The 26,200-nt window shown below is 37.3% G+C and overlaps 1 protein-coding gene and 1 long non-coding RNA gene across 2 annotated transcripts; one reads left to right on the top strand and one right to left on the bottom strand.

Annotated features, from left to right (window-relative positions):
* The first annotated feature begins 14,023 nt into the window (after window positions 1–14,023).
* LOC135934855 (uncharacterized) lies at window positions 14,024–15,081 on the top strand. The gene is made up of 3 exons (XR_010574145.1): window positions 14,024–14,276; window positions 14,415–14,631; window positions 14,753–15,081. It is a non-coding gene; the product is annotated as an uncharacterized LOC135934855 (long non-coding RNA).
* A 3,775-nt stretch (window positions 15,082–18,856) lies between these two features.
* LOC135943068 (uncharacterized) lies at window positions 18,857–24,327 on the bottom strand. The gene is made up of 9 exons (XM_065489470.1): window positions 24,323–24,327; window positions 23,340–23,626; window positions 22,267–22,333; window positions 22,041–22,213; window positions 20,352–20,447; window positions 19,934–20,065; window positions 19,689–19,799; window positions 19,236–19,379; window positions 18,857–19,098 (listed from the first exon to the last, which is right to left on the bottom strand). Exons 1-9 carry the CDS (start codon window positions 24,325–24,327, stop codon window positions 18,857–18,859), a joined length of 1,257 nt encoding a protein of 418 aa, XP_065345542.1.
* Window positions 24,328–26,200: the final 1,873 nt, after the last annotated feature.

The following is a 26,200-nucleotide window of genomic DNA, read 5'->3' as shown; positions in this document are numbered from 1 at the left end:
ACATTAAAGTGATTGTAAATATCACCATGATAGTCCCTTTCGGGGCATTCGCCGCAATTACCACTATTCACTGGATTTTTTATTTTGTCCGTGTCCGACACTCCAGGAGTAGGTTTTTTCTTTTGTTTGGCTCCGTTGGTTTCCTTGGCGCAGTCGTTGCTCCTCTTCAAATTCCGACCTTTGCTTCCCTCTGAAGAAGGTCCTGGAATAGGATTTTCCTCAGCAGATGTTTTTACTAATTCAGAGCTCTGCTGGGATCCGGATTCCTCGGCAGTTTCCTGCGGAGTGACTTCATTGTGTTCACGCTCTCCTTGCCCCAATCCAACTGTTTCTTCATCTTCAGACGAGCTGATTAAGTAAAACAATTAAATTTAATTCCGTTTCTGATAACAGTTATATAAATTCTGTACCTGCTGTTTTCCGGTGAAATTTGAATAATTAATCGCTTCGGCTGCCCTTTAACGCGTGGCATGACAGCGGCAGTGAAAATTTGAAGGATCCACAACTCAAGTTATCCAGACGAGTAAAGGAGAAGAACTGATAAAAGGAGAAGAGTGGCAGCAACGAGAATAATTCTTGGTATTTCCCACCAAGTTCTTTTTATTTCAAGAATTTTATACGAAAATTCGTCAATTCTGACATTTTCTCCATACGCTGAATTCCAATCAGACAAAAGCGGTCGATATTCGAACAATCTTCTTCTTTTTCTTAATGACGCTGAATTACACGGCGAGTCTATTTAACTCTGGTTTTTGGAGTACAATAAAGTGGAGCTGAGATGTTGACTTTTTTAATACAAAATGCGATTTGTGACACAGCTCCCTTTTTTCGGGGCCGCATTGGCCGCAGTCTGCGCCGATTCTGTTGTTGATGCCATAGGTGAGGCACACGTTCAACTGTATGTGATTTTCCAAAACTATTCGATTTTTTGGACTCACATTTTTTAAAAATCGAAATTTTCAATTACTTTTGCCTAGCACATCTCCGATTCTCCAGTCTAGGACAAAAATTCGGGAAAATTGGTCAATCGGTTGACGCGAAATTTATCTACTCCAAAAATTCAGAGTTTATTAAACTCGCCGTGAAATTAATCATCATTCAAGAAAAAGGAGAAGATTTGTTCGAATATCGACCGTTTTTGTCTTATTGGAATTCAGCTTGCGGAGAATGTCTGAATTGACCAATTTTTCTAAAAAAATCTTAAAATGAAGAGAACGTGAAGGAAATACCAAGAATAATACTCGTTGCTGCCACTCTTCTCCTTTTATCAGTTCTTCTCCTTTACTCGTCCGGATCGCTTGGGTTGTGGATCCTTAACAAATTTATCTGCGATCATTTTAAGTCAAAAGAAGATCTACTTTCGTGACTCTAATTTGCATTTTTTGTTTCGTAAATAATTTTTTTTAAAAGAAAGCCTTAATTAAATATCAGAGATCTGAAGGGGAATTTAATTTTCCTGGAACATATTGTCGTTCTAAATTTATTATAGTTTTTTATGTGTATAGTGAGTTATTTAATTCGTGTCCCCTTTTTAAATTACCTCTCGAAAATCATGCAGTCCTTTGAGAATAATGAGAGTTTGTTGCCAACTGATTCTTTCATTTTCAAATTTATTCCAAGTTCCAATTCAAAATATTTTTTTAATATCTCACAAAACGAAAGAAATATACTGTTAGCTCGAAAAATTAAAGGATTTTTAGCTTCATTTCCATCCCTCTCGTCTTGAATTTGAAGGAAAAAATTATTAAATTGTAAAATAAATAAAGATCATGCATTGAGGAGAAAATTGTTGCTCTCGAAGCTGACTTTTCAAACTTATAAACGGCAACCCAGACAATTTGAGCTATTTCATCATTTTAGATAAAAGGATTTGCCACACATTTTCTTTAAATTTGATTTGAGAGGAGAAATCAGCAGTTTTCGCCGCAAAAATAAATCGACGTAAACTCTTTTCATTTAAATGAGGAGATAATGCAAGCGATACCACAATGACACCGCTCGCGACCTATTTAAGGCTCATCCCAAGAGGATGCTGCGTCAGCCGTGGCCCAGCCATGATGCCGCGAGCTCGCTTCTTTCTTTTCGCCTCGCTGCTGCTGCTCGTCGCGGCCCATTTGCTCGTCGGCCAAACTGAATCCACAGATTTATCAATAATTTGATGGGAACAGTAAAAAGTGGTTGAATCTTTGCGAAGGAGCATCCGCCCCAACTTTCCACCTGGACAATCCTTCAGAAGGGGAGTGTGCGGACCTACTTATTATAAACATTCGGAAATGTAAAATACAAATATTAGTTACAGACAATCGAGATTAAATTTTTTATCATTTAAAGGAGTCTTGTTGAAAGAGCTTTTCCCTGGAAGCGGCCATTTCATTGATTTTTAAAAATTTTGTAGTTTAATCTGTTCAAATAAAAGTTATTTTTAACTAAAAGATCCTTATTTTTTACCTACGATTAAAAGGTTGAAATTGATTGTCAGTTTCTGGATTTGTGTTATAGCAGCCTTTTAACCTAATTTTCCCTTCCGTGGAAAAATTAAAATTATATTTTCAGAATAAAAATTAATAAAATGAAGCGGATCAAGAGGATCTTGGCGTTCCTTGTATGCGCGGTAATCCAGTCGATGGGCGAGCTGGAATCTGGTCTGGGCGAATTTTTTCGAGTTGACGAAAGCCATGCGACGGTTCAGGCACGACAGTAGAATCTGTTTGCAATAAAATTAAATAATGTTTTTTGTAGATCAAAATATTTTATACAATATGCGGTGAAATAATTTCAATGCATGTGCAATTTCGACCTTATATTTATCCAATGTTTTGAGAAAGAGAACATTTTAATCTACCGTTATTTGCAGCCATTTCTGACACGTTTTGGAAGAACTAATATGGCCGCTAGGCGCAGCCGACGAAACCTCTGCGCACGAAAAAAGATTTGCCATCTGTATGATGTTTTGAAATTTTCAAAAGATAGGTTTTCTAGATGTAGCACTTACTATTTTTTTTTATTTAAAGTCTTACATGGAATTATCTACAATTTCCCTTACTGGAAAAACTAGTTTGTACAATTTTTACTTATTATTATTATTCAGAATTTTTGCGGACTGAAATTAAAAGCTACACTACACGCTAATGTTATAACTAGAGTCATGTGCGATTCTAGCGAATCAAAATTGAAGTGATCATATTCAAATGCATGATTTGTCAATACGAAAAAACTGGTACACACGTTTCTGTGGAGATTGATCTAAAAAACTAAATTTTCTTCATTGACTTTCCGAATGTCTTGGAATAAAGTTGAATTGTGGGTTATTATGAAGTCATCACTCTGCCGCTCCAGGACATCTTCCAAGCCGGTTGTGCCTTCTAAGTTTACTCACGGTCGTTTCTTCTCCACATTCTGGACATTTTTCCATTTTGTGGTAGTCGTTGACATGAATCTTCATAAGTGCCTCTGAAGCAAACATTCTGCTACATTTCAGATCTTCACATTTGACAGTCTTCTTTGTATGTCTCCGTAGAACATGTGAATTCAAATGTACCTCGTTTTCTGTCGAGTAAGAACACTGTCCGCATTGCAATTTCTTCCAATTATGTGGGTCGTTTGTCTCGTGATCTATTCTCCTTTGATCTGAGCCGAAATGGATCTTGCAACCAGAGGCAGTGCACTTTTTCCGCTGTAGTCCTTTGTGATTCTCATCAAAGTGATAGTAAATATTAGCATGATATTCCCTTTCCGGGCATTCCCCGCAATTACCAGTAGAATAAGATTTTTTCTTTGGATTGACTCCCTGGGTTTCCTTCTTGGCGCGGTCGTTTTTTCTCTTCAAATTCGGATCTTTGTTTGTCTTTGATGAAGGTCCTGGAATAGGATTTTTCTCAGCATCAGTCATCCCGGGTTCCGAGCTCTGCTGAGATTCAGATTCCTGGACAGGTTCTTGCAGAGGAACTTCATTTTGTTGACACTCCTCAGGCACGACATTTGAAACTATTTTAATTAAACATAAATTAATTATTTTAAGATTCAAATATTTCGTACAATAAGAAGCAAAACTTGTCTTTGCGAATGGAAATTAAACTTCTAATTTATATAAATGTTCAGAGAATGAAAATACTTAAATATACCTTGATTGGCATCCATTTCTGACACGTTTTGGAAGATCTGGTATGCTTGCTGCGCTGGAGCGTAGTACTGATCAGGCTGCGGATTGGCAAGTTGGCTGGAAACTGGAAACTGGCTTTGTTCGACAAGCAAACTTCTGACGCCTGGAATTAAATAATAAAATTAATTGCCATACATTTCAGTAAACTTCTATGAGTTGATTAATATAATATGAACAAAATTATACGAGTGTTAATAGTGATATAGAAAATTCTATAATTAACAGACAAATTATATCAAGAGAACCTTGGCCTTGTGGTGGTGCTACGTAATTTTGTGCAGAGTGCGGAGTGTTCGACAGCTGGCCAGCTGCTGGAAACAAAATGGGTTGCCCGGCGACGCCGTAAGATTGAGCAGCATTTGCTGGTGTAAAAAGAATTCAATTTTAATACATTTGTGGCCTATTGATCAAGTTACCTGTGGTAAACCAGTAGCCATTTTCATTTGCTAGGAAAAATTTGAGGAAATTTGTATTTATAAAAATGAATTTTTATACATTTAAAGCGTTTACCTGGATTTAAAAATGAGTTATCGGCGTTAAATATACTAGGATTTGCAGCTGTGAGGATTGATTGGGGCTGCAATGCTGATCCCTGATCCTGATTGGTGGCTGCAAACCCGGAAGTTTGCACAGGTTGGCTAGCTGGACTCAAGAAATAATTTTTTAATGCTGCTGCTATTTCATCTAATTTCTCAAATATTGCGATTAGCAAAACGTTTATCCATACCATTCATTGCACGCGGTTCAGCCGAAACTTGGGAGACCGAAAGAGGAGAGGCGGATGGCGCTGATGCATAATCATTGTGGACATGCTGGAGTGGCTGGTGAAGGGCACCTTGATGGCTCGGAAGGGACTGAGGTTGCAGGAAATAATTCATGCTTGTTGCACCTTAAAAAATATAGTATGAATGCGCGAAAGTGGCGTTACTGGTCCATTAATATTCAGCGGAGGTCACATGTTCGATAAAATTGGTTCACACTGCGCAGATCCAAGATGGCGTCAGATTGTGGAAACGAAAAGATCTCTTTAGATTGCCTTACGAATTTCAAGAGTTTGTTTTGACGATCCAAAAGACAAAATTAGTACAAAAGTAATGCAAATTACGTCACAATATTGACTAAAACTTTTGGTTCTCTTCGAGCTTTTTCATGTGACCTTTATTCGCGCCATACTCCACCGGACGCCATATCTGCGCGTCACACGAATCTGGCCCCCGCTGGTAATATTAAATATTCCACATAAAAGAAAATTTTGCAAAGAAAAATTTTCAATTAAAGTAAAAATTTTGGGATTTAAATCAAAATTTTCTGTAAAAGAACCTTGGTCTTCTGGTGTTTCCTGGTAAAATTGAGCGTTGGGCTGTGAGTTCGATGACTGCTCAGTTCCGGCGGGAAAAAGACCCGCGAAGTCGTTGGTGTGTTCAGTAAAATCTGAAGAAACGAATTAATTTTAACATTTAAAACAGTTTGATTCAATTTATAGAAAATGCAAATTTTAATAAAGATTAAAACAAACGGAATGATTTACCTGGATAATATGACTGTACAGAATTATCGTAAGGCATATTGGGAACTTGATAAGCGTCATGATAATGCTGATATCCGTCTCCAAGGGTTTGTCGAGGCTGCCATTCTTCGACCTGACCCTGCTGGTTCATTGCTGCAAATGAGAAAGATATTGTTCAGGATTGTTTTCTTGGCACTTATTCTAATCTCGAAAAGCTTTATTTAATTTGGCCGAGAACAGTCAAATTTAAAAAAATGATTATAATTATTTAACAATTAAAGGGAGATTTAACATTATTCAAAGCAAAATTCTAAGCTGAAAATTGATATTTTGATAGCTGAAGTTTAACTTTTCTTTGGTGTTTTCGAATGATTGCGAGTTTATTTGATATGAAATTTCTAGAAAATTCTAAATATTTCGTTCTCACTCTCATCGTACTCCCATTGTTGGTAATTGCCGTCAATGTGATCATATGACTGCAACTGATAATTTTGATTAGGGAACTGCTGCGGATTATTGTTTCCTGTAATTTCAAATTAATTTTAAATCTGCGAATCAATAAAATCACATTTCTAAATTATTACCTCGCTGGTCCATGATGTTTTTGGCTTTTGCTCTAATTATGAAATCGGGTAACGTGTGTTTTCCTCCGAGAGTGTTCAACGCTGAAAGTCATATGATTCGTTGGATACGCGATAGAGCTTCCGCAGTTGCGCAAGCGCGATTAACGACGAAATTGCAGTTCTGCCAACTCAAAAGCTCCTTGGATGCCCCTCGAAAATTTCAAGATTAATTTATTTTGAGTGCGATGCACTTAAAAGTCGCAATTTGATGTTTTTAAGAAATTTTCTTACGGGCTCTGGACTCTGGACAAACTTAAATAAGAGTTGAGACGTAAAATGAAATAGGAAATAAGGATAAAAACATGATAGTTGAGTAAACTAAAATTACAGACTGAGAACAACAAATCTTAAGTTGTGGAGCATGAGCTAGGAGGTTTGTTAGTTCAAGGAGGTTTTTGATCTGAACCAATCAAAAAGTGCCACGAGAACACGCCAGCGACCAATCAGCAAATCGAGTGGGTTATTCTTATTGGCTGCGTCGCTACCCTTTCGATCTATAGCTTTGAAATGATTAGCAAGCCAATCAGGGAGTCGTTCATCTCTTCTCTCATTGGCTGGCAGCGCTCTCGTGGAACTCTTTGAACGGTCCAGATCAAAAACCTCCTAGCAAGTTTTCCTGAACAAAGATAACGCGACCTTTCTTAGCTTAATTTTCGTCACAAAGCCAACGGAATAAAAAACAATCTAATGCAAGTTTTTGTCCAAATTCAATTGCGACGGAGGAACTGCTGAAGAAACACGATTATAAAATCCAAGATGAAAGTAGGAATTAATTCTGCTCGTGCATTTAAAAATAGCCACGGCATACAGAAAAATGTTTTCACACAAAAGAATAACAAACCCAAGCCACGAAATTAGCGAGATTGATAAACAAATAGAGACGTGATGAGGAATATGTTAAACCAGATTCACAGCTGCCGGATGGAAACGAATGAAATATATAGTTGTAGCACGTATTTATTTCGTGTATCTATAGCTCCATGAAAAATATGAGTTATGTCCTTCTCTGTAAATTATTGAATAGAAATGATGTGTATAATAAACATTCACCAAGAATGATAATTCCTCTCTTATCATTCTAAGAAATAAGTAAACCAAGGGACAACGAGGGCTTTCATTCTAATTTTGGATAACCCCCATCTTGCATTCATCAATGTTTAAATGACACTAAATTAACTAAATGAAAATTATCGAAAAATTAATAAGACCAAAGGGTAACTCGTTGGCATAGGCGGGAAATCTGCGATTCCCTGAAATAATATGATTTCCTAATTTTATCTTCAATCGAAATAAATCGGCAATGCACGTATAGAGTATATTAGTATAATTATATGGGAAAGTAATTGGTTTTAGATTGCTTTCTTCCAATGCATATAAATTACAACATTTTTTTGTGATTGCTCCAAATTTTTTTATTGATCCTCGTATTTTACCCGGGCGAATATTTTAACTCCAAATTTATAGCTTGATATTCAAAATATATAGGTAATAGTAAAAGTCATTTCATCTATGTCGTCCCCATGAATGCTTCACTTTAAAATATCTATCGATTATTTTTTGATTGGCAGCCTGGTAAGATTATAATATAGGTGTTTACATATTTCTCAACCAGCTTTTTCACCAAATTGAATAGAAAATATCGTGAATATTTAGCATTTCAGACACGCATATATTCCTTTTCCTTCAATCGGACTTTTTCTCCGTCTCTTGATTGTTCGAGTTTGAATTAAGTTTCGAGATTGCAGTCTTTCTGCTGAAATGTCTCACGAAAAATAAGGAACGTCTGGCCAAGCGTTTTCTCCAGTTCCACTAGAAAACAGGTACAAAATTATACTATTAAATTTGAAATTTCGTAATTTTCTATTCGAATGTAGCCCTAAAGCCGTAGAAGTAGGATTTGGGATTTGGGCAAGAAGGGCGAGATCAAAATGAAGTTCTCTGGCAGGACATTATGGAATTTCTTGAATTTGAGCAAGGTCTCATAATTCCATGCGCGGATATAGATTTGACAAAAAGTGAACGTTGCGGTGGCTGTCGGAAAATGTAATGAGACGAAAAATCCGAAATCACGGTAATGAAAAAGTTGGCACGTTTTAAATTATATTAATTTTCCAATTTGCAGGAAGTGGCCACGGACACGACACCGCAGAGGACGCGAAGACGTGCATGGACCTGATGCGTTTTAAAGTAGGACCCTTTTGAACTGCTGCTGCTAGACAACGCATTAATTTCCATTCAGGATAATTTTAAAATTTTATTTATCTACATCGACTAGGCAAAAATGCAACAGTATATTTTTGTACAACAAAATAAAATATGCCTGGTTAAATTAATTCATTACAATGAGTGGACGCTTCACGGCTTTGTAGAAAAAATATTTGATGACGTCATTTTCATGCTCGCTGACTGGGCTGATCATCTGTGCCAATTGTGCGATTTATTTCACATTTAGCACACAAGATAAATGGCGGTCCGTGGAATATCCTGAGATATTTTCGGATTATTCCCCTGCTTGTCAATGTAATTTTGGCTCTAAATTTATAAAAACCAAGTGTGATACGTAAACACCAATAAAAGGGGGATAAGGTTGAGCAATGAAAACGACAATCAGCTCATTTAAGGGAAAGCATTTGCGAGGAGAAGACACGCGTAGTTATTAAAACGGGAATTTTTATCTGGAGAAAAAGGGGCCTTGCAAGTAACATAGAACTTAATTTGTAATATATATTGAAGTAGAAATTTGAGTGTGTGGCATTATATTTTTTACTGTGGATTGTAAAATTAGAAATAATACCACTATTTTCGTAAGAAAGAATTTTAAAATTTTAGAAAAAAGACTACCCTCCATTCCGCGTCTATATCATGACTTTCTAATTTTTCGTTAATCGGATAAGTTATGCGTTATGCACGGTTCAAGTTTGTGGTTAAAGCCAAATTACATCTCAACTAAATAAACAAATAATATAAATTGCTAAAAATCAGATTGGAAGTTTTCTAAACTAATCTGCACAAAAGCTCGATCTTGCATCGTCTTGAAAATTATAGGTAACGGTAATCAGAATAAATTCTTTTTTCCAACTGTAGCACATACTATTTTTTATTCAACTTCCGACATGAATTTTATCTATAACTCTCTTAAGTCGAAAAAAATGATTTGTCCAATTTTTCTACAGTTTCCTTCTGTTTGGATTTTTCTTACTCAGCAATTTACACAATGAAATAAAAAGCTACACTACACGCTAATGTTATTACTCTAGAGTCATGTGCGATTCTGGCGAATCAAAATTGAAGTGATCATATTCAAATGCATGATTTGTCAATACAAAAAAACTTGTACACACGTTTCTCTGGAGATTGATCTATAAAAACTAAATTTTCTTCTTTTACTTTCCAAATTATTTGGAATATAGAGGCGAATTGTGGGTCATTATAAAGTCATCACTCTGCCGCTCCACGACATCTTCCATAAAAGTTGTGCTCTCTAAGTCCAGCTACGGTCATTTCTTTACCGCAAGTGGGACATTTTACCATTTTGTGGTGGTTTTTGACATGAATTTTCATAAGTGCCTCTGAAGCAAACATTCTGCTACATTTCAGCTCTTCACATTTGACAGTCTTCTTCGTATGTCTCCGTAGAACATGTTTTATCAAATTACCCTCTATTTCTGTCGAGTGAGAACATTGTCCGCAGCGGAATTTCTTCGAAAGATGTGGGTCGTTTTTCTCGTGATCTTTTCTCTTTTGGTCTGAGCCGAAATGGATCTTGCAACCAATGACAGTGCACTTTTTCCTCTGTACTCCTTTGTGATTCACATTAAAGTGACGGTAAATATTACCATGATAGTCCCTCTCGGGGCATTCGCCGCAATTACCACTCGCGGATCTCGTATATTTGATTTTGTCGGAGTCTGTCTTTGTAGAAGTAGATTTTTCCTTTGGATTGGCTCCCTTGGTTTCCTTTTTGGCACGGTCGTTTTTTCTCTTCAAATTCCGACCTTTGCTTCCCTCTGATGAAGATCCTGGAATAGGATTTTTCTCAGCAGAAGTTTTTACTAATTCAGAGCTCTGCTGGGATCCAGATTCCTCGGCAGTTTCCTGCGGAGTATCTTCATTGTGTTCACGCTCTCCTTGCCCCAATCCAACTGTTTCTTCATCTGCAGACGAGCTGATTAAATAAAACAATTCAAATTAATTCCGTTTCTGATAAAAGTTATATAAATTCTGTACCTGCTGTTTTCCGGTGAATTTTGAATAATTCTTCTTATTGGCTGCCCTTTAACGCGTGGCATGACAGCGGCAGTGAAAATTTGAAGGATCCACAGCTCAAGCGATCCAGTCGAGTAAAGGAGAAGAACTGATAAAAGATGAGTTGCAGCAACGAGAATAATTCTTGGTATTTCCAACCAAGTTCTTTTTATTTCAAAATCTTTATTTACGAAAATTCGTCAATTCTGACATTCTCTCCGCACGCTGAATTCCAATCAGACAAAAGCAGTCGATATACGAACAATTTTCTCCTTTTTCTTAAATGACGATGAATTTCACGGCGAGTCTATTTAAGTCTGGTTTTTGGAGTACAATTAATTGGAGCTGAGATGTTAACTTTTTAAATGCAAAATGCGATTTGTGACACAGATCAATTTTTTCGGGGCCCTATATTGGCCGCAGTTTGCGCCGATTCGGTGAGGCACACGTTCAACTGTATGTGATTTTCCAAAACTTTTCCAATTTTTTGGACTCACATTTTTAATAAATCAAAATTTTCAATTACTTTTGCCTTTCTCATCTCCGATTCTCCAGTCTAGGACAAAAATTCGGGAAAATTGGCTCCTCGGTTGACGCGAAATTTATCTGCGATCATTTTAAGTCAAAAGAAGATCTCTACTTTCGTGACTCTAATTTGCATATGCTTCGTCAATAGTTTTTATTAAAGGAGAATCCACAGATTAAATATCAGAGATCTTCAGAGGATGTTTATTTTCCTTCAAAATATTGTCGTTCTAAATTTATTTTAGTTTTTTATGAGTAGTGAGTTATTTCATTCGTGTCCTCTTTTTAAATTACCTCTCGAAAATCATGCAGTCCTTTGAGAATAATGAGAGTTTGATTTTGTGAGCGAAAATTTCTTGAATCTTTAGCATTCCTCTTTCCATTGGATGATTTCTACCCCGTCTTGATTGTTCGAGTTTGTGTTAGTTTGGAGATTCCTTCTTGCTGAAATGCCTCTCAAAAAATAAACCTCTGGCAACCCTTTTTTTCCAGATCAACAAGAAGAAAACAGGTAAAATATTAGTAATTCGATATTTTAATTTGGAAATTTCTTAATTTTCTTTTTTATTTGTAGTTCTGGGACTGGAAAATAAAATAGCTATGCTTATCAGAGTCGCAAAGGTAGTTTTTTTTTATAAATTGCATCTCTACTTTTAAAAAGCGCAAAAGAAATTTTTTCGCTGGTGTGCCTTTGCTCAAAATATCGGCACTTTTCATTGACCACGGTCAATGGCCCGCTTTTAAGGACACCGTAATGGATTATTTCTAGATGACGATATCACTTTTTTTATTTAAAACAATGGTAGTAAAAAACTTATCACTAAAAGTTCTTCATTTTATTTGGAATATTTATTTGCCGACAGGCCCTCCGTCCCTACACGCCCTCGGATCTTAAGTCTCATGCTGGCGCCTCTCCGTCGAGAGTTGAGACGCCTTTTTGCTCTGCTTCTTTTTCATTTGTCGTGAATCAAGTTGAAAAATCCGGAACGGATGCATTCTTAATTTGTCAAAATGATCGGTGGCCATGGAATAATCTATAAAAGTTGCTTCGGGACCGACCTCAAGGTGGGTTGAATTATTAGCCAATTAAATCCGTGCGTTGCACCCTCTGCTTTCTTGGCCGAGAGGTAAATTTGCGTGAATTCACTCAGAAAATTTGTTTATGAAAATGAAATAACCACGAAAAATAGAAAAAGTAGCTTTTACTTTTTCTTGACTTTTCAACTTATTAAATAGTGTATCACCTGGCTTAAGAGCGATTACAGAGGATCTTGTGACCATTCGAGGCCATCATTTTACTTTCCATTAGGAAACATTTTCATCTGATAAGGGGCGACAACTTGTATTTTCAGCTTTTTGGAAAGGCAGAGCCTGACCGGCACCTAAACTATCAAATCCTCTGATATTTGGGCGCTTTTCGATGCTTCGATTGAATTGAATAAGGATTTAATAAAACTGCTTCAAAATATACCTCGCAGGCTGTGCACTAGCTAGTTTTATTTATTTAATTGAATCATTGAAATGAGAGATATGATTTTCCTTCTTAAGCAATAGAAAGTTTAAATAAATTTCGGAGAGTCGGCACATTTTTTCCAAAAAAGGTTACTATTTTGGGTTTGTACCTGAAATATCGAATTAATTATATTCCCGCATCTGAAATCGATTTTATTTGCTTCAGTTGGTCCAATCAATAATCTTAGACACGTTCCCGTCGAGAAAATTGTGTAAACTAGTTCCCTTGATTTATAATTGCTACCCTGAGTACCTGAAATAGAGAATTAATTAAATTCCCGTATCGGAAATCAATTTTATTTACTTCAGTTGGTTCAATTATTTATCTTATTCACGTTTCCGTGGAGAAAATCGTGTAAACTAGTTCCCTTGATATTTAATTGCGACCCTGAGTACCAGTAATGTACAAAATAAAATGGAAAAATTAGACAGCGCTGATGTAAAAACTACAATCAAGTGAAATTGTATCCAATCAAAAATTAAAAGGGATTTATCCAATAATATTTTGAAGTATGAAGATCACGAACACGTGCGGGTGTTTTGAGTTTGAACTTTTTTTTAATATATACTAGAAATTTGAAATTGTTCCACATTTGTTTTTGAAAAATCATTAATAATGAGTTAGCAGCAGAAAACTGCGCACGCGTTTCACCAATTAAGTCATCATTCTGCTACCGTTCCAGGACATGTTCCATTCCGGTTGTGATAATTCATTGCATGCCGATTCATTTCTTTGCCGCAAGTAGGACATTTTTCCATTTTGTGATACATCCTGACATGAACATTTAAAATATTCTAAGAAGCAAACATCTCGTCACAATTCTTCTGAGCGATTTTTATTTTTTTTCTCCAAATATGTATCTGGCGAACATTCCCAGGTAGCACAGAAAGTCACTCAGACATCACTATGATGTCATAATTTGACTTTCGTGATATCAGAAAATGACATTTGCAATAAAATCCAAATTAAAAGTGAGAAATGATATCCAAGCAGGTTTTGGGACTCTATTATGCTCTAAAAAGAACACCCAGTCAGAATTTTTCAAAAAATTAATAATTTATAAAAATCAATTTCTGACATCTAACTGACATCACTGTGATGTTCGTTTGACATCACTGTGATGTCAGACACTCCAAAAATACAAATGCCCTTAAAAGTTCAGAAAATGTTTAATTCGCGCACATCCGAGACCAATTTTTCGAAATTTTAATTTTTTTGGCCCATCTCATTTTCTGACTTTTGACTGACATCACTGTGATGTTTGTCTGACATCACTATGATGTCAGACACTCCAAAATAAAAAGTGGCCTCAAAAGTTCTAAAAATGAATAATTCGCGCTCATCTGAAACAATTTTTCGAAAATTTTAATTTTCTGGCCCACTCGCAAGCTAAGTACTTTGCGATGTGGACTTAGAAAAATTTGACGCGCGCGGTTTCTCACATTCAAGCACTCGGTCACCAGGCGGCAGCACCGGCATCACCGATCATGCAGCGAGCTGAGCGAGCGAGCCTGACTGAAGTTGCGCGGCCATGTTTTTTGTGTGAAAGTGTTGTTTTCAACGGATAGAAGAATTTTTGCGGTTTAAAAAGTGACGGTTAAGCCGCTTGGAGACCTTGGAGGTCTGAAATCTCAGCAACTACAGACTGCAGGGTGTCAATTCTGGCCGTAAACATCTGGATTTTGTCCCAAGCAGTCACAAAAGGTGAGTTAAGCGGCTCTAGCGATTATGTTTTGCAAAGTTGAACACCCGTTTTGGTGTCTAACTTTAAGATTTGATCGGGATTTTTTAGAATATCGTCACGTTGAGGCGTTTCTCTAGTCTGTGTGCATTTTGTTTTAGGCTGATTGTGAGACTGAGTGGCCCGAGATCAACATGTACTGGCGCTCGTCATGTCCACTTCTCATTTGGACAGCATCACGTCGAGCACACTACCCAGATCCATTTCAACCTTTCAGAGGGATGCCACATGTGGACCAGGGAGCCAGTTTCCTATATCTCAGCGTAGACACCTCTGGAAATGTGATCGCACACAGCCGTCGTCATTTTCAACGCAGTTGTGAGTCAAATTTTTCGCATTTTTGACTGAAAATTAAGAATTTTAATGCAGAAAAAATGTTTATTTACATATTTCAGTGTTCAAAGAACTGAATTTAATTGTGTTTTATTATTATTTTAAGGCTAAGACTGGCAACGTGACGAGCCTCCAGTCATCAATGTCATCAACATTGACGCTGTCTACCTCGTAAACCAATCGTGACTCGAGGAGCTCAAATATCCGGGTTTTTTAGTTTGATTTCTTACTTTTGGGTAGGGTAACCAAGATGTTTAAATCTGCAAGCACACTCACATGTTTTTTAATAATAAATATAAATATTATATTCAGAAAAAAATTATCTTCCGTAGTTCGAAGAGCAATTTTAATAATTTCAACCTTTATTATTGTGGGGAAGCATAAAGGGAATTTCCTTAATCTAAAAAAGTTGTTTAGAATGAAATTCCTGAAATTTGAAAATTGAACCAACTATAAAATTGAAAATATGCTGCATTTTATTCCGTCCCAAATTGTCACGCGTCACTTTCGGAAGCATCGTTCGAGCTGCAATCGCCGGCTGCCATGGGCAAGAAGGCAATTTCTGGCAGCCGCCGCGAGTAAGGCGGCCACTACCAGCGGCCGCGGCAAGGCGGCCACCACTGGCCACCACGGGTGTGGCGGCCACGACCGGCGGCCACGGGAAAGGCGCTTCAGCTGCATGTAGGGCGGCCATGGCGAAGGCGGCCACCACCCTTGGCCACGGGCAATGCGGCCACTACCGGTGGTTGCAGACAAGGCGGCCACGGGTAGGGCGGCCACCACCGGTGGTTGCAGGCAAGGCGGCCACCACCGGTGGCCATGGGCAGGGCAGCCACCACCAGCGGACACGGTCAGGGTGGCCACCACCGGCGGCCACGGGCAAGGCGGCCACAACCGGTGGTTGCAGGCAGGGCGGCCACGGACAAGGCGGCTACCACCGGCGGCCATGGGCAGGGCAGCCACCACCAGCGGCCACGGGTGGGGCGGCCACCACCGGCGGCCACGGGCGGGGCGGCCACCACCGGCGGCCACGGGTGGGGCGGCCACCACCGGCGGCCACGGGCGGGGCGGCCACCACCGGCGGCCACGGGCGCGGCCACCAACGGTGGCCATTTGTCTATATGATATCTGGGTGATTTAAGGGAGGCATCACCCTGACATCAGGGTGATGTCAAATAGATGTTAGAAAATGATATCAGAGTGACATGAGAAAAGTGGACATTTGTACCTAAAAATGATATCACTGTGACATATTCTGATGTCATACAGACATCATAGTGATGTTCGGTATGACATCACAGTGATGTCTGGGTGACATTTGGTGCTACCTGGGTTTCTTCTCTGTTGATACTCTTTATCTGTCGAGTGAAAACAATGTCGGCAGCGGAATTTCTTCCAAACGTGTTGCTCCCTCTGAATGTGTTCGCTTCTCTTTTGATCTGAAGTGAAATACACATCTTGCAACCAGTGGCGGTGCACTTTTTCAACTCTCCATTTTGCGTAATTCTGTTGTGTCTGACAATGCCTGGATAGAAATCGTCGCTCTCGCATTCGCCGCATTTACCACGGGTTGTTCTTCCTTTGCTTTTTTAAGAGTCGCAGAATCACTCAAAGTGTATTTTTTGGCTCCCTAGTTACCTTCTTGGCGTGGTCGTTGTTTCTCTCGGATGAAGGGCCTGGAATAGGATTTTTCTCTCCGCACGCCTGAAATCAAATCAGACGAAAGTAGTTGATATTCGAACAATCTTCTACCTTTTCTAAATATTTTAAATTTCTAATATTTTGAAATTTAATGCGAATGTTTTCACGGCGGTGGTAGCAAAAGTTAGAGATTCTCCAAATACTCAAGGAAGTATTAGATCAATTTTTTCCAATAAAAAATTAATATTTTATTCTTTTAATGAATTTACTGAAAACTTACACTTTTTGCTTTTGTAAAAATATTAATTAGTTCAATGTTCAAGTTTGGTGAATAAACATTTTTTCTATCGGCGGGAGCACTTGCTTTCCACTATATATAACCGTAAACCAAATAACCCTTGAATTAATTGGGTGTTAATTTTCCCGTTGATTGTAAAAAAATGTTTAAATTGCATTTCTCGCTTTGAGAAAGCGAATAAAAAAACGATCTATTTTATGTTGTGGAGCACCGCAGATGTTCTGATTGGTCGGCGGCGGTTTATTTCAATCAGAACGTCCGCGTAGTCCTCCGCCACGTGAAATAGATCCGTATTTTTCATATATTCTGTTCCTAATTAACTCAACTAACTTTCAGCTTCACCATGACCAGTTAGTGGACACCGCCATCGTGTTTCCGCACAAAAACAAGAAAAGCAGGCATTCGTTGCGGTGGCTGGCTGATTATATAATGGGACGGAAAATCCGAAATCACGGTAATGACAAAGTTAAAACGTTTTTAATTATATTAATTTTCCAATTTGCAGGAAGTGGCCACGGACACGACAGCGCAGAGGACGCGAAGGCGTGCATGGACCTGATGCGTTTTAAAGTAGGACCTTTTTGAACTTCTGCTGCTAGACAACATATTAACTTCCATTCAGGATAATTTTAAAATTTTACATATATATCTACATTGACTAAGCAAAAATGCAACAATGTATTTTTGTGCAACTAAATAAAATATGGCTGGTTAAATGAATTCATTATAATGAGTGGACGATCCACGGCTTTTTAGAAAAAAATTAATGACGTAATTTTCATGCTCGCTGACTGGGCTGATCACCTGTGCAATTTGTGCGATTTATTTCACATTTGGCTCCCAAGATAAAGGGCGGTCCATTGAAAATCTTCGTATTTTCCTGCATGTAAATGCAATTTTAGGCTCTGAAATTTATAAAAACCAAGTGTGATACGTAAATACCAATAAAAGGGGGATAAGGTTAAGCAAGCAAAACGACAATCAGTTTGAAGGGAAAGCGTTTGAAGGTAGAAGACACGCGTAATTTGTAAAACGGGAATTTGTATCTAGAAAAAAAAGGGGCTTTGCAAGATAAAAACTTCATTTCTAATATATTTAAGCAGGAATGTGGGTGTGCAGCTCTAAATTTTTTCTATAGATTTTAGAGTTAAAAAAAATCGTTTTTCGTCAGGAGAATTTTAAAATTTTTAGGAAAAAGACGACCCTTCAATTCCGCGTCTCTACCATGACTTTCAAATTTTTGTTAATCGGATAAGTTATGCACAGTTCAAGCTTTAGGGTTAAAGCAATATTACTTTTTAATTGGATAAACAAATAAGAAAAATAAATTCCTTAAATTCAGATTGAAAGTTTTTATTTTAAAACTAATCTGCACAAAAGCTCTTGCGTTGGCTGACAATGAGGAAGTGTTTTGATTCTATTAATAAAATAAATTCTTCCAATAGACTTTTTACAAATGTGTGTGATTTGTGTTGTCTGCTTATTTACAAATTAATACAAGAACTTATCTATTATCATTAATCGTACAAAGTGGTTTGAACATTTTTTTACGGTTTTCTTCTGTTTTGATTTTTCTGCTCAGCACTGAAAATAAAAGCTACACTTCACGCTAATGTTATACTACTCTAGAGTCATATGCGATTCTAGCGAATCAAAATTCAAGTGATCATATTCAAATGCATGATTTGTCAATACAAAAAAACTTGTACACACGTTTCTCTATAGATATTGATCTAAAAAACTAAATTTTCGTCTTTTACTTTCCAAATTACTTGGAATATAGAGGTGAATTGTGGGTCATTATAAAGTCATCAATCTGCCGCTCCAGGACATCTTCCATAAAAGTTGTGCAGTCTAAGTGCAGATGCGGTCTTTTCTTTTCCGCATGTGGGACATTTTTCCATTTTGTGGTGGTCTTTGACATGAATTTCCATAAGTGCCTCTGAAGCAAACATTTTGCCACAGTTCAGCTCCTCACATTTTACAGTCTTCTCCGAATGTCTCCGTACAACATGTGAATTCAAATTGTCCTTGTAATCTGTCGAGTAAGAACAATTTTTGCAGCGGAATTTCTTCCAATTATGTGGGTCGTTTGCCTCGTGATCTATTCTCTTTTGGTCTGAGCCAAAATAGATCTTGCAACCAGGTGCAGTGCACTTTTTCCGCTGTAGTCCTATGTGATTCACATCAAAGTGATAATAAATATCACCATGATAGTCCCTTTCGGGGCATTCGTCGCAATTACCACTCATGTCTCTTTTTTTGCTTTTGTTAAGAGTCTGTATCTGGCAAAGTGGATTTTTTCTTTGGATTGGCTCCGTGGGTTTCCTTGGCACGATCGTTTTTTCTCTTCAAATTCCGAACATTGTTTGTCTCTGATGAAGGACCTGGAAGAGGATTTTTCTCAGCATCAGTCATCCCGGGTTCCGAGATCTGCTGAGATTCAGATTCCTGGACAGGTTCTTGCAGAGGAACTTCATTTTGTTCTCGCTCCTCAGGCACGACATTTGAAACTATTTTAATTAAACATAAATCATCTATTTTGAGATTCAAATATTTCGTACAATAAGAAGCAAAAGTTGTCTTTGAGAATAGAAATTAAATTTCTGATTTATATAAATGTTCACAGAATGAAAATATTTTAATATACCGTGATTGGCATCCATTTCTAACACGTTTTGGAAGATCTGGTATGGTTGCTGCGCTGGAACGTAGTATAGAAAAGGCTGCGGATTGGCAAATTGGCTGGAATCAGGAAGGAACTGGCTTTGTTGGACATACAAACTTCCGACGCCTGGAATTAAATAATAAAATTAATTGCCATAAATTTCGTTATACTTTTATGAGTTGATTAATATAATATGGACATAATGATACGAGTGAAATTAGTGATATAATAAATTCTATAATTAACATACAAATTTCATCAAAAACACCTTGTCCTTGTGGTGGTGCTACATAATTTTGAGCCGATATCTGCGCGTCGCACGAATCTGTGCCCCACTGGTAATATTAAATATTCCACAAAAAAACTTTTTGCATAAAAAAATTTAATTGAGGTAATATAATTTGGGATTTAAATCTAAATTTTCTGTGAAAGAACCTTCGTTTTCTGGTGTTTCCTGGTAATTTTGAGCGTTAGGCTGTGAGTTCGACGACTGCTCAGTTCCGGCGGGAAAAAGACCCGCGAAGTCGTTGGTCTGTTCAGTAAAATCTGAAGCAACGAATTAATTTTAACATTTCAAACAGATTGATCTAATAACAGCATTCACCGTTCTCTTAATTGGAACATTTGATTCAATTTTTATGCAAATTTTGATAAAGATTAAAATAAACGGAATGATTTACCTTGATAATATGACTGTACATAATTGTCGTAAGGCATATTGGGAACTTGATGAGCGTCATGATAATGCTGATATCCGTCTCCAAGGGTTTGTCGAGGCTGCCATTCTTCGACCTGACCCTGCTGGTTCATTGCTGCAAATGAGAAAGATATTGTTCAGGATTGTTTTCTTGGCACTTATTCTAATCTCGAAAAGCTTTATTTAATTTGGCCGAGAACAGTCAAATTTAAAAAAAAATGATTATTAATATTTAACAATTAAAGGAAGATTTAACATTATTCAAAGCCAAATTCTAAGCTGAAAATTGATGTTTTGATAGCTGAAGTTCAACTTTTCTTTGGTGTTTTCGAATGATTGCGAGTTTATTTGGTCTGACATTTCTAGAAAATTCCAGAAGATTCTAAATATTTTGTTCTCACTCTCATCGTACTCCCAGCGTTGGTAATTGCCGCCAATTTGATCATCTGACTGCAACTGATAGTTTTGATTAGGGAACTGCTGCGGATTATTGTCCCCTGTAATTTCAAATTATTATTAAAACTGCGAATCAATAAAACCACATTTCTAAATTATTACCTTGCTGGTCCATGATGTTTTGGGCTTTTGCTCTAATTATGAAACCGGGTAACGTGTGTTTTCACTGTTTTCCTCCGAGAGTGTTCAATGCTGAAAGTGATATGAAAAAGTTAGATACGCGATAGAGTTTCTGTAGTTGCGCAAGCGCGAATAACGACGAAATTGCAGTGATGCCAACTCAAAAGCTTCCTCGATGCCACTAGAAAATTTCAAGTATAAATTAATTTTGAGTGTGGTGCAGTTAATGTCACAATTTGGTGTTTTGTAAGAAATTCTCTTACAGGCTTTGGACACACTTAAATAAGAGTCGAGATATAAAATGCAATAGGAAATAAGGATTAAAACATTACAGTTGAATAAAATAAAACTACAGACTGAGAACAACAAATCTTTAGTTGTTGAGCATGAGCTAGGAGGTTTGTAAATTCAAGGAGGTTTTTTGATCTGAACCTATCAAAAGGCGCCACGAGAGCACCGACGACCAATCAGCAAATCGAGTGGCTCTCTTTTATTGGCTGCATTCGCTACCCTTTCGATCTAGCTTTGATCTGATTAGTAAGCCAATCAGGGAGCCGCTCATCTCTTTTCTCATTGGTCGCTAGCGTTCTCGTGGCACTTTTTGATTGGTTCAGTTCAAACTCCTCCTTGAACTAACAAACCTCCTAGCCAGTTTTCCGGAACTTTGGGGATTTTTGTTCCTATCCGATTTGTTAAATTTTATTTTATTCTAATTTTGATTTCATCTTGATATCCTTTTGCATTTTAAATTTGCGTACACTGTATTTTTGTTTACTTTTTTACGAAATGCGAATCTTTTTCTTACCAATTCCATTGAATATTGCCACATTCATAAATCATTGCCGTATTGATCCAAAAGCAGCAATTGGTTGATTTGACGTGGAATATCCTTTCAATTTTTACCAAGTTTCTACCCAATTAATATTTAAACTCGTTTATTTCCCACCGAAATTCATCCGAATCCAATTTTTGCGAAATTAATTAAATTTTCAACTGGTTTTTCGATTCTGCTGATCGTTTGAAATTTTAGTTTAATTAAAAATTGAAAGAACCACATTGACCAAAACCATGTCAATCATTTTAATTCAGTGGCATTTAAAAAATTGAACAGAGTTTGGATAAAAACTTTCCCACCACTTTTTTAATCTCGCTGAAGCGTTTCATGCTCCCATTCCGCGCGGAAAATTGTTTAAATTACATCGATTCACCAAATTAACTTCTTATAATGTGTTTAATGTTTCGTATTCAGGTCTACAAACAGTATGGCATAAAAATTGCAAGGAGAAAAGCGCTTTACAAATCGTGGCATTGAGAAAAGTGATCTCTCAGCAAACCCTTATTTTGCGGAGCTAGTCAGAAACATCTTGTATGATTAATTCTGAAAACTGGGCACCATTCGTAAACCTTAATGTTGCAAGAAAGAAGAAATTAAAAGAATTTCTGAGAATTTCCCTATTACGAAAATTCCTCTTATTGAAATCCATAATTATTGGCGACTTTTAATGAGCAGATACTCTTTGGATTTGCTCCATGCTCATTTCCTTCGTTTCCATTGTCGTTGATTCTCTTCAAATTCCGATTCTTGTTCACCTGTGATGAAGGTCCAGGCTTCGGGTCTTCCTCACCGACAATTCTCTCAGTTCCAGAAGCCTCCTGGCTTTGAATTAATTGTTTCCAGGACCGAGAGCTGCCAAAATTGAAATTAGCTCCGTTTCATACCGAAACCACATGGGCTTTTACCTGCCTTTGTGTTGCGGACACGGATCAATGGCTCCACTTGGGGTTCCTTCTATCCTGAATTGCGCGTCTACCGAGACTTTCAAATTTTTTGTTACTCAGATATAAGTGATGCGCAGTTCAAGCCTTAGGGTTAAAGCAATAATATTATCTCAATTAGATCAACAAATAATAAAAATACATTAATAAAATTCTGATAAAATGTTTTTAACTAATCTGCACAAAAGCTCTTGCATCGTCTGACAATTAGGTAGCGGTAATCAAAATAAATTCTTTTTTCCAACTGTAGCACAAACTATTTTTTATTCAACTTCCGACGTGAATTTATCTATATCTCTCCCAAGTCGAAAAAAATTGGATTGTACAATTTTTTCTACAGTCTCATTCTGTTTGGATTTTTCTTCAAAAGCAATTTACGAACTGAAATTAAAAGCTACAATACACGCTAATGTAATTACTCGAGAGTCGTGTGTGATTCTAGCGAATCAAAATTGAAGTGATCATATTCAAATGCATGATTTGTCAATACAAAAAACTTGTACACACGTGTCTCTATAGAGATTGACCTAAAAAACTAAATTTTCTTCATTGACTTTCCAAGTATCTTGGAATAAAGTTGAATTGTGGGTCTTTATGAAAGCATCACTCTGCCGCTCCAGGACATCTTCCATAAAGGTTGTGCTGTCTAAGTGAACCAACGGTCATTTCTTTACCGCAAGTGGGACATTTTTCCCTTTTGTGGTGGTCGTTGACATGCTGTTTCATAACTGCCTCTGAAGCAAACATTCTGCTACATTTCAGCTCTTCACATTTGACAGTCTTCTCCGAATGTCTCCGTAGAACATGCCTTTTCAAATTTCTCTCTCTTTCTGTCGAGTGAGAACATTGTCCGCAGCGGAATTTCTTCAAAAGATGTGGGTCGTTTTTCTCGTGATTTCTTCTCTTTTGCTCTGAGCCGAAATGGATCTTGCAACCAGGTGCAGTGCACTTTTTCTTTTTTAGTCCTATGTGATCCATCTTAAAGTGATGGTAAATATCAACATGATATTCCATCTTGGGGCATTCGCCGCAAATACCACTCTTGTCTTCTTTTTTGCTTTCGTCCGAGTCCGACACTGTAGAAGTAGATTTTTTCTTTTGTTTTGCTCCGTGGGTGTCCTCGGCGCGGTCGTTGCTCCTCTTCAAATTCCGACCTTTGCGTCCCTCTGATGAAGGTCCTGGAATAGGATTTTTCTCAGCAGAAGTTTTTACTAATTGAGAGCTCTGCTGGGATCCAGATTCCTCGGCAGTTTCCTGCGGAGTGACTTCTTTGTGTTCACGCTCTCCTTGCCCCAATCCAACTGTTTCTTCATCTGCAGACGAGCTGATTACAAAAACGAAGAAATTTAATTCCGTTTCTGATAAAAGTATGTAAATTCTGTACCTGCTGTTTTCCGGTGAATTTGGAATAATTATTCTTATTGGCTGCCCTTTAACGCGTGGCATGACAGCGGCAGTGAAAATTTGAAGGATCAACAACTCAAGCGATCCACACGAGAAAGGGAGAAGAACTGATAAAAGGAGAAGAGTGGCAGCAACGAGAATAATTCTTGGTATTTCCCACCAGGATCTTTTCATTTCAAGGTTTTATTTACGAAAATTCGTAAATTCTGACATTCTCTCCGCACGCTGGATTCCAATCAGACAAAAGCAGTTGATATTCGAACAATCTTCTCCTATTTCCAAATTTTTGGAATTACTCAGTTGTTATATTCGTCGATTGAACCATTTAATATATTTCTGTTAGTTGAGAAGCGGCAATCGCGCTGGTGCCAGTGGTTCTCGCGTCGCCTCCCACCTTTTGAAGAAAATCAAGTCTGTAAGAGAAGTTTTTGCATGAAGTTAATACGGTTTTATTCACTGCAAGTCGGGGGTGAGAAAATGTCATTTTCTCAATGCAGCTCAGTGACATTTTCTCATCCCTGGTTTGCAGTGTTGCAGAGATAGCATTTTTTTCGGTAAGGAAACGAATTTGTTTTATTATATGCTCTGGTATGGTGTTCAATTAAATATCACGTACGTCATCACGATCAAATTAAACTGACATTTTAAAGACGAAACTAAACGCGATCAAAGTACATTAGTCCAAACTTTAGTACAGTAAGACAAACAGAGATTTTTGGCTTGCTCGCGAACTGCAAAATTAGAAAAGAATGGAAGATATTTCGCAGCCAATCAATATTTCCTCACCGCGCGGACCGCAGACACGTGCGCATGCTGGTTTAGCTGCAAATACTATGTATCTATAATCTTAAGACTTAAAATCTAAGAGTAAATATAAAAGGAGTCTCAAACTCACCACGTATTTAAATTCAATTCTAAATATAAGTAAAATTCAAAATTAGAAGAATCATCTATGAAAATTAAATACTTCGCTAATGCCTGTAAAACAATCGTTTTATCCTTAAAAATCGATTAAAAAAACAATTACTAACTTTAAAAATAAAACACATTTACGTGTTTATTTTCAAATCTATCGGAAGAGTGACATATAAAATAAAATTTAGTGTATCTATCACTTTAATCTTTACACCAAAAATTTTAATAGACTATAAATTATGATAACACCGTCTTGCTATACATACAAACAATATGCATCACTTGATTTATTTTGTGCGTAAGCAAAATCAAGTGTGTATTTTCATATAACTAATACATTAATATAGCAGAAAAATAATTTGCTGACTGCAGAGGAGCTAACAGATTGAGGAATGGTGAATGGTTGGGACATTTGGCTTGCATCCGCGGATGATTAAAAACCGCATCTTCTGCATGCTGAAGACATTCTAAATTCTCATATTCATGTACTTAGACACGCAATTAAAATTCACCGAAACTTGGTTACACGATTTTCTAGACGAAAATGTTTCTCAAATAGTTAATTTTACCAAGTGTGCAAAAAGCGCGGCTTTAGAGGGCTGCACGTTGCATACTTTTCAAGTTAAACCGCATAATTTAATGAAAGAAAAAATTATTTCATTTCCTTTCCTAAATCCATTTGACTTTTAATGAATTTATTTTAATTTGGGAAACAATATTTGCGAATCAGATAAATATTTTTAAAAGTAAACAAACACAATGGTTATTTGCTTGCATATTTGTAAACAAAAATGAATGAAAGAGCAAAGTACAAATATGAAAAGTGGGTCCCTCTCCATCTCCATTCATTCAGAGAAGGTTCAGTCCCGATTCCAGATTCCAGAGAAAACGTTTTGCCTTAGTTTTTGACGATGGTGTCTTTGCGGTTGACCAGAGTGGTTAAACTTGTTAAATACTTTTTGAACACAACTAGACAGCCTGGGGACACAATGGAGTCAGTTATTTCGGACCAGCCGAGACACATCGAGCACAAGATTGAAAACTCGAGCAGCGATGAGGAGAGTTCCTCTTTGAGTGTCCAGTCTCCAGGTATTTGGAATAAAGTTAATTTCAGTTTCGTTGATTAACTGTCCCAATCAGAGAGCATCAGGATTGATCCTGAAGATTATTTCTCGTCGGATTTTGAGGATATGGCGAGCCTGGGACTTTCCTCCAGTTCGAACGAAGGGGAATTAATCGGCCAGTGCGAAGAAAATCTGCTTAGCAAGCAAAGTTAGTCAAATCTCACTTTGAAGAGCCAGAGAAGAAATTATTTCTTTTCATTCTAGGTTTGGATCCTTCTCAAAAGGTTGAAGATAAAAGCGACAAATCGAATATCGAAAACAACATTTCAGAGACGCAATTTGAACTGAATGGAACTGACACAGACGCTCAAGATAACGGTGGATTCAAATGCGACTATTGCGGCAAAATATTTCCGAATTTTTATGAGCTGTGGTTTCACTTGGACAAAGAGCATATTTAGCAGATTCGCGCACATAAAATTTCCAAACTGCTGGAATTTATAAATTCTTCGTCA

This window comes from Cloeon dipterum, chromosome 1 (genome assembly GCF_949628265.1).
Source record: "Cloeon dipterum chromosome 1, ieCloDipt1.1, whole genome shotgun sequence".
Lineage (NCBI taxonomy): Eukaryota > Metazoa > Arthropoda > Insecta > Ephemeroptera > Baetidae > Cloeon > Cloeon dipterum.
Note: the sequence above shows the minus strand (reverse complement) of the source record. Positions and strands in the feature narration are given on the sequence as shown.

Bases quoted from the DNA above. Each gene is read 5' to 3' on its own strand.
- LOC135943068 (XM_065489470.1), bottom strand. The intron at 20,066-20,351 runs GTGAGAACAAAA...TCTCATTTGCAG, and splicing joins ACGCTGGGAGTACGATGAGA to CAATGAACCAGCAGGGTCAG. The intron at 19,099-19,235 runs GTATATTAAAAT...TAATTAAAATAG, and splicing joins AGAAATGGATGCCAATCACG to TTTCAAATGTCGTGCCTGAG.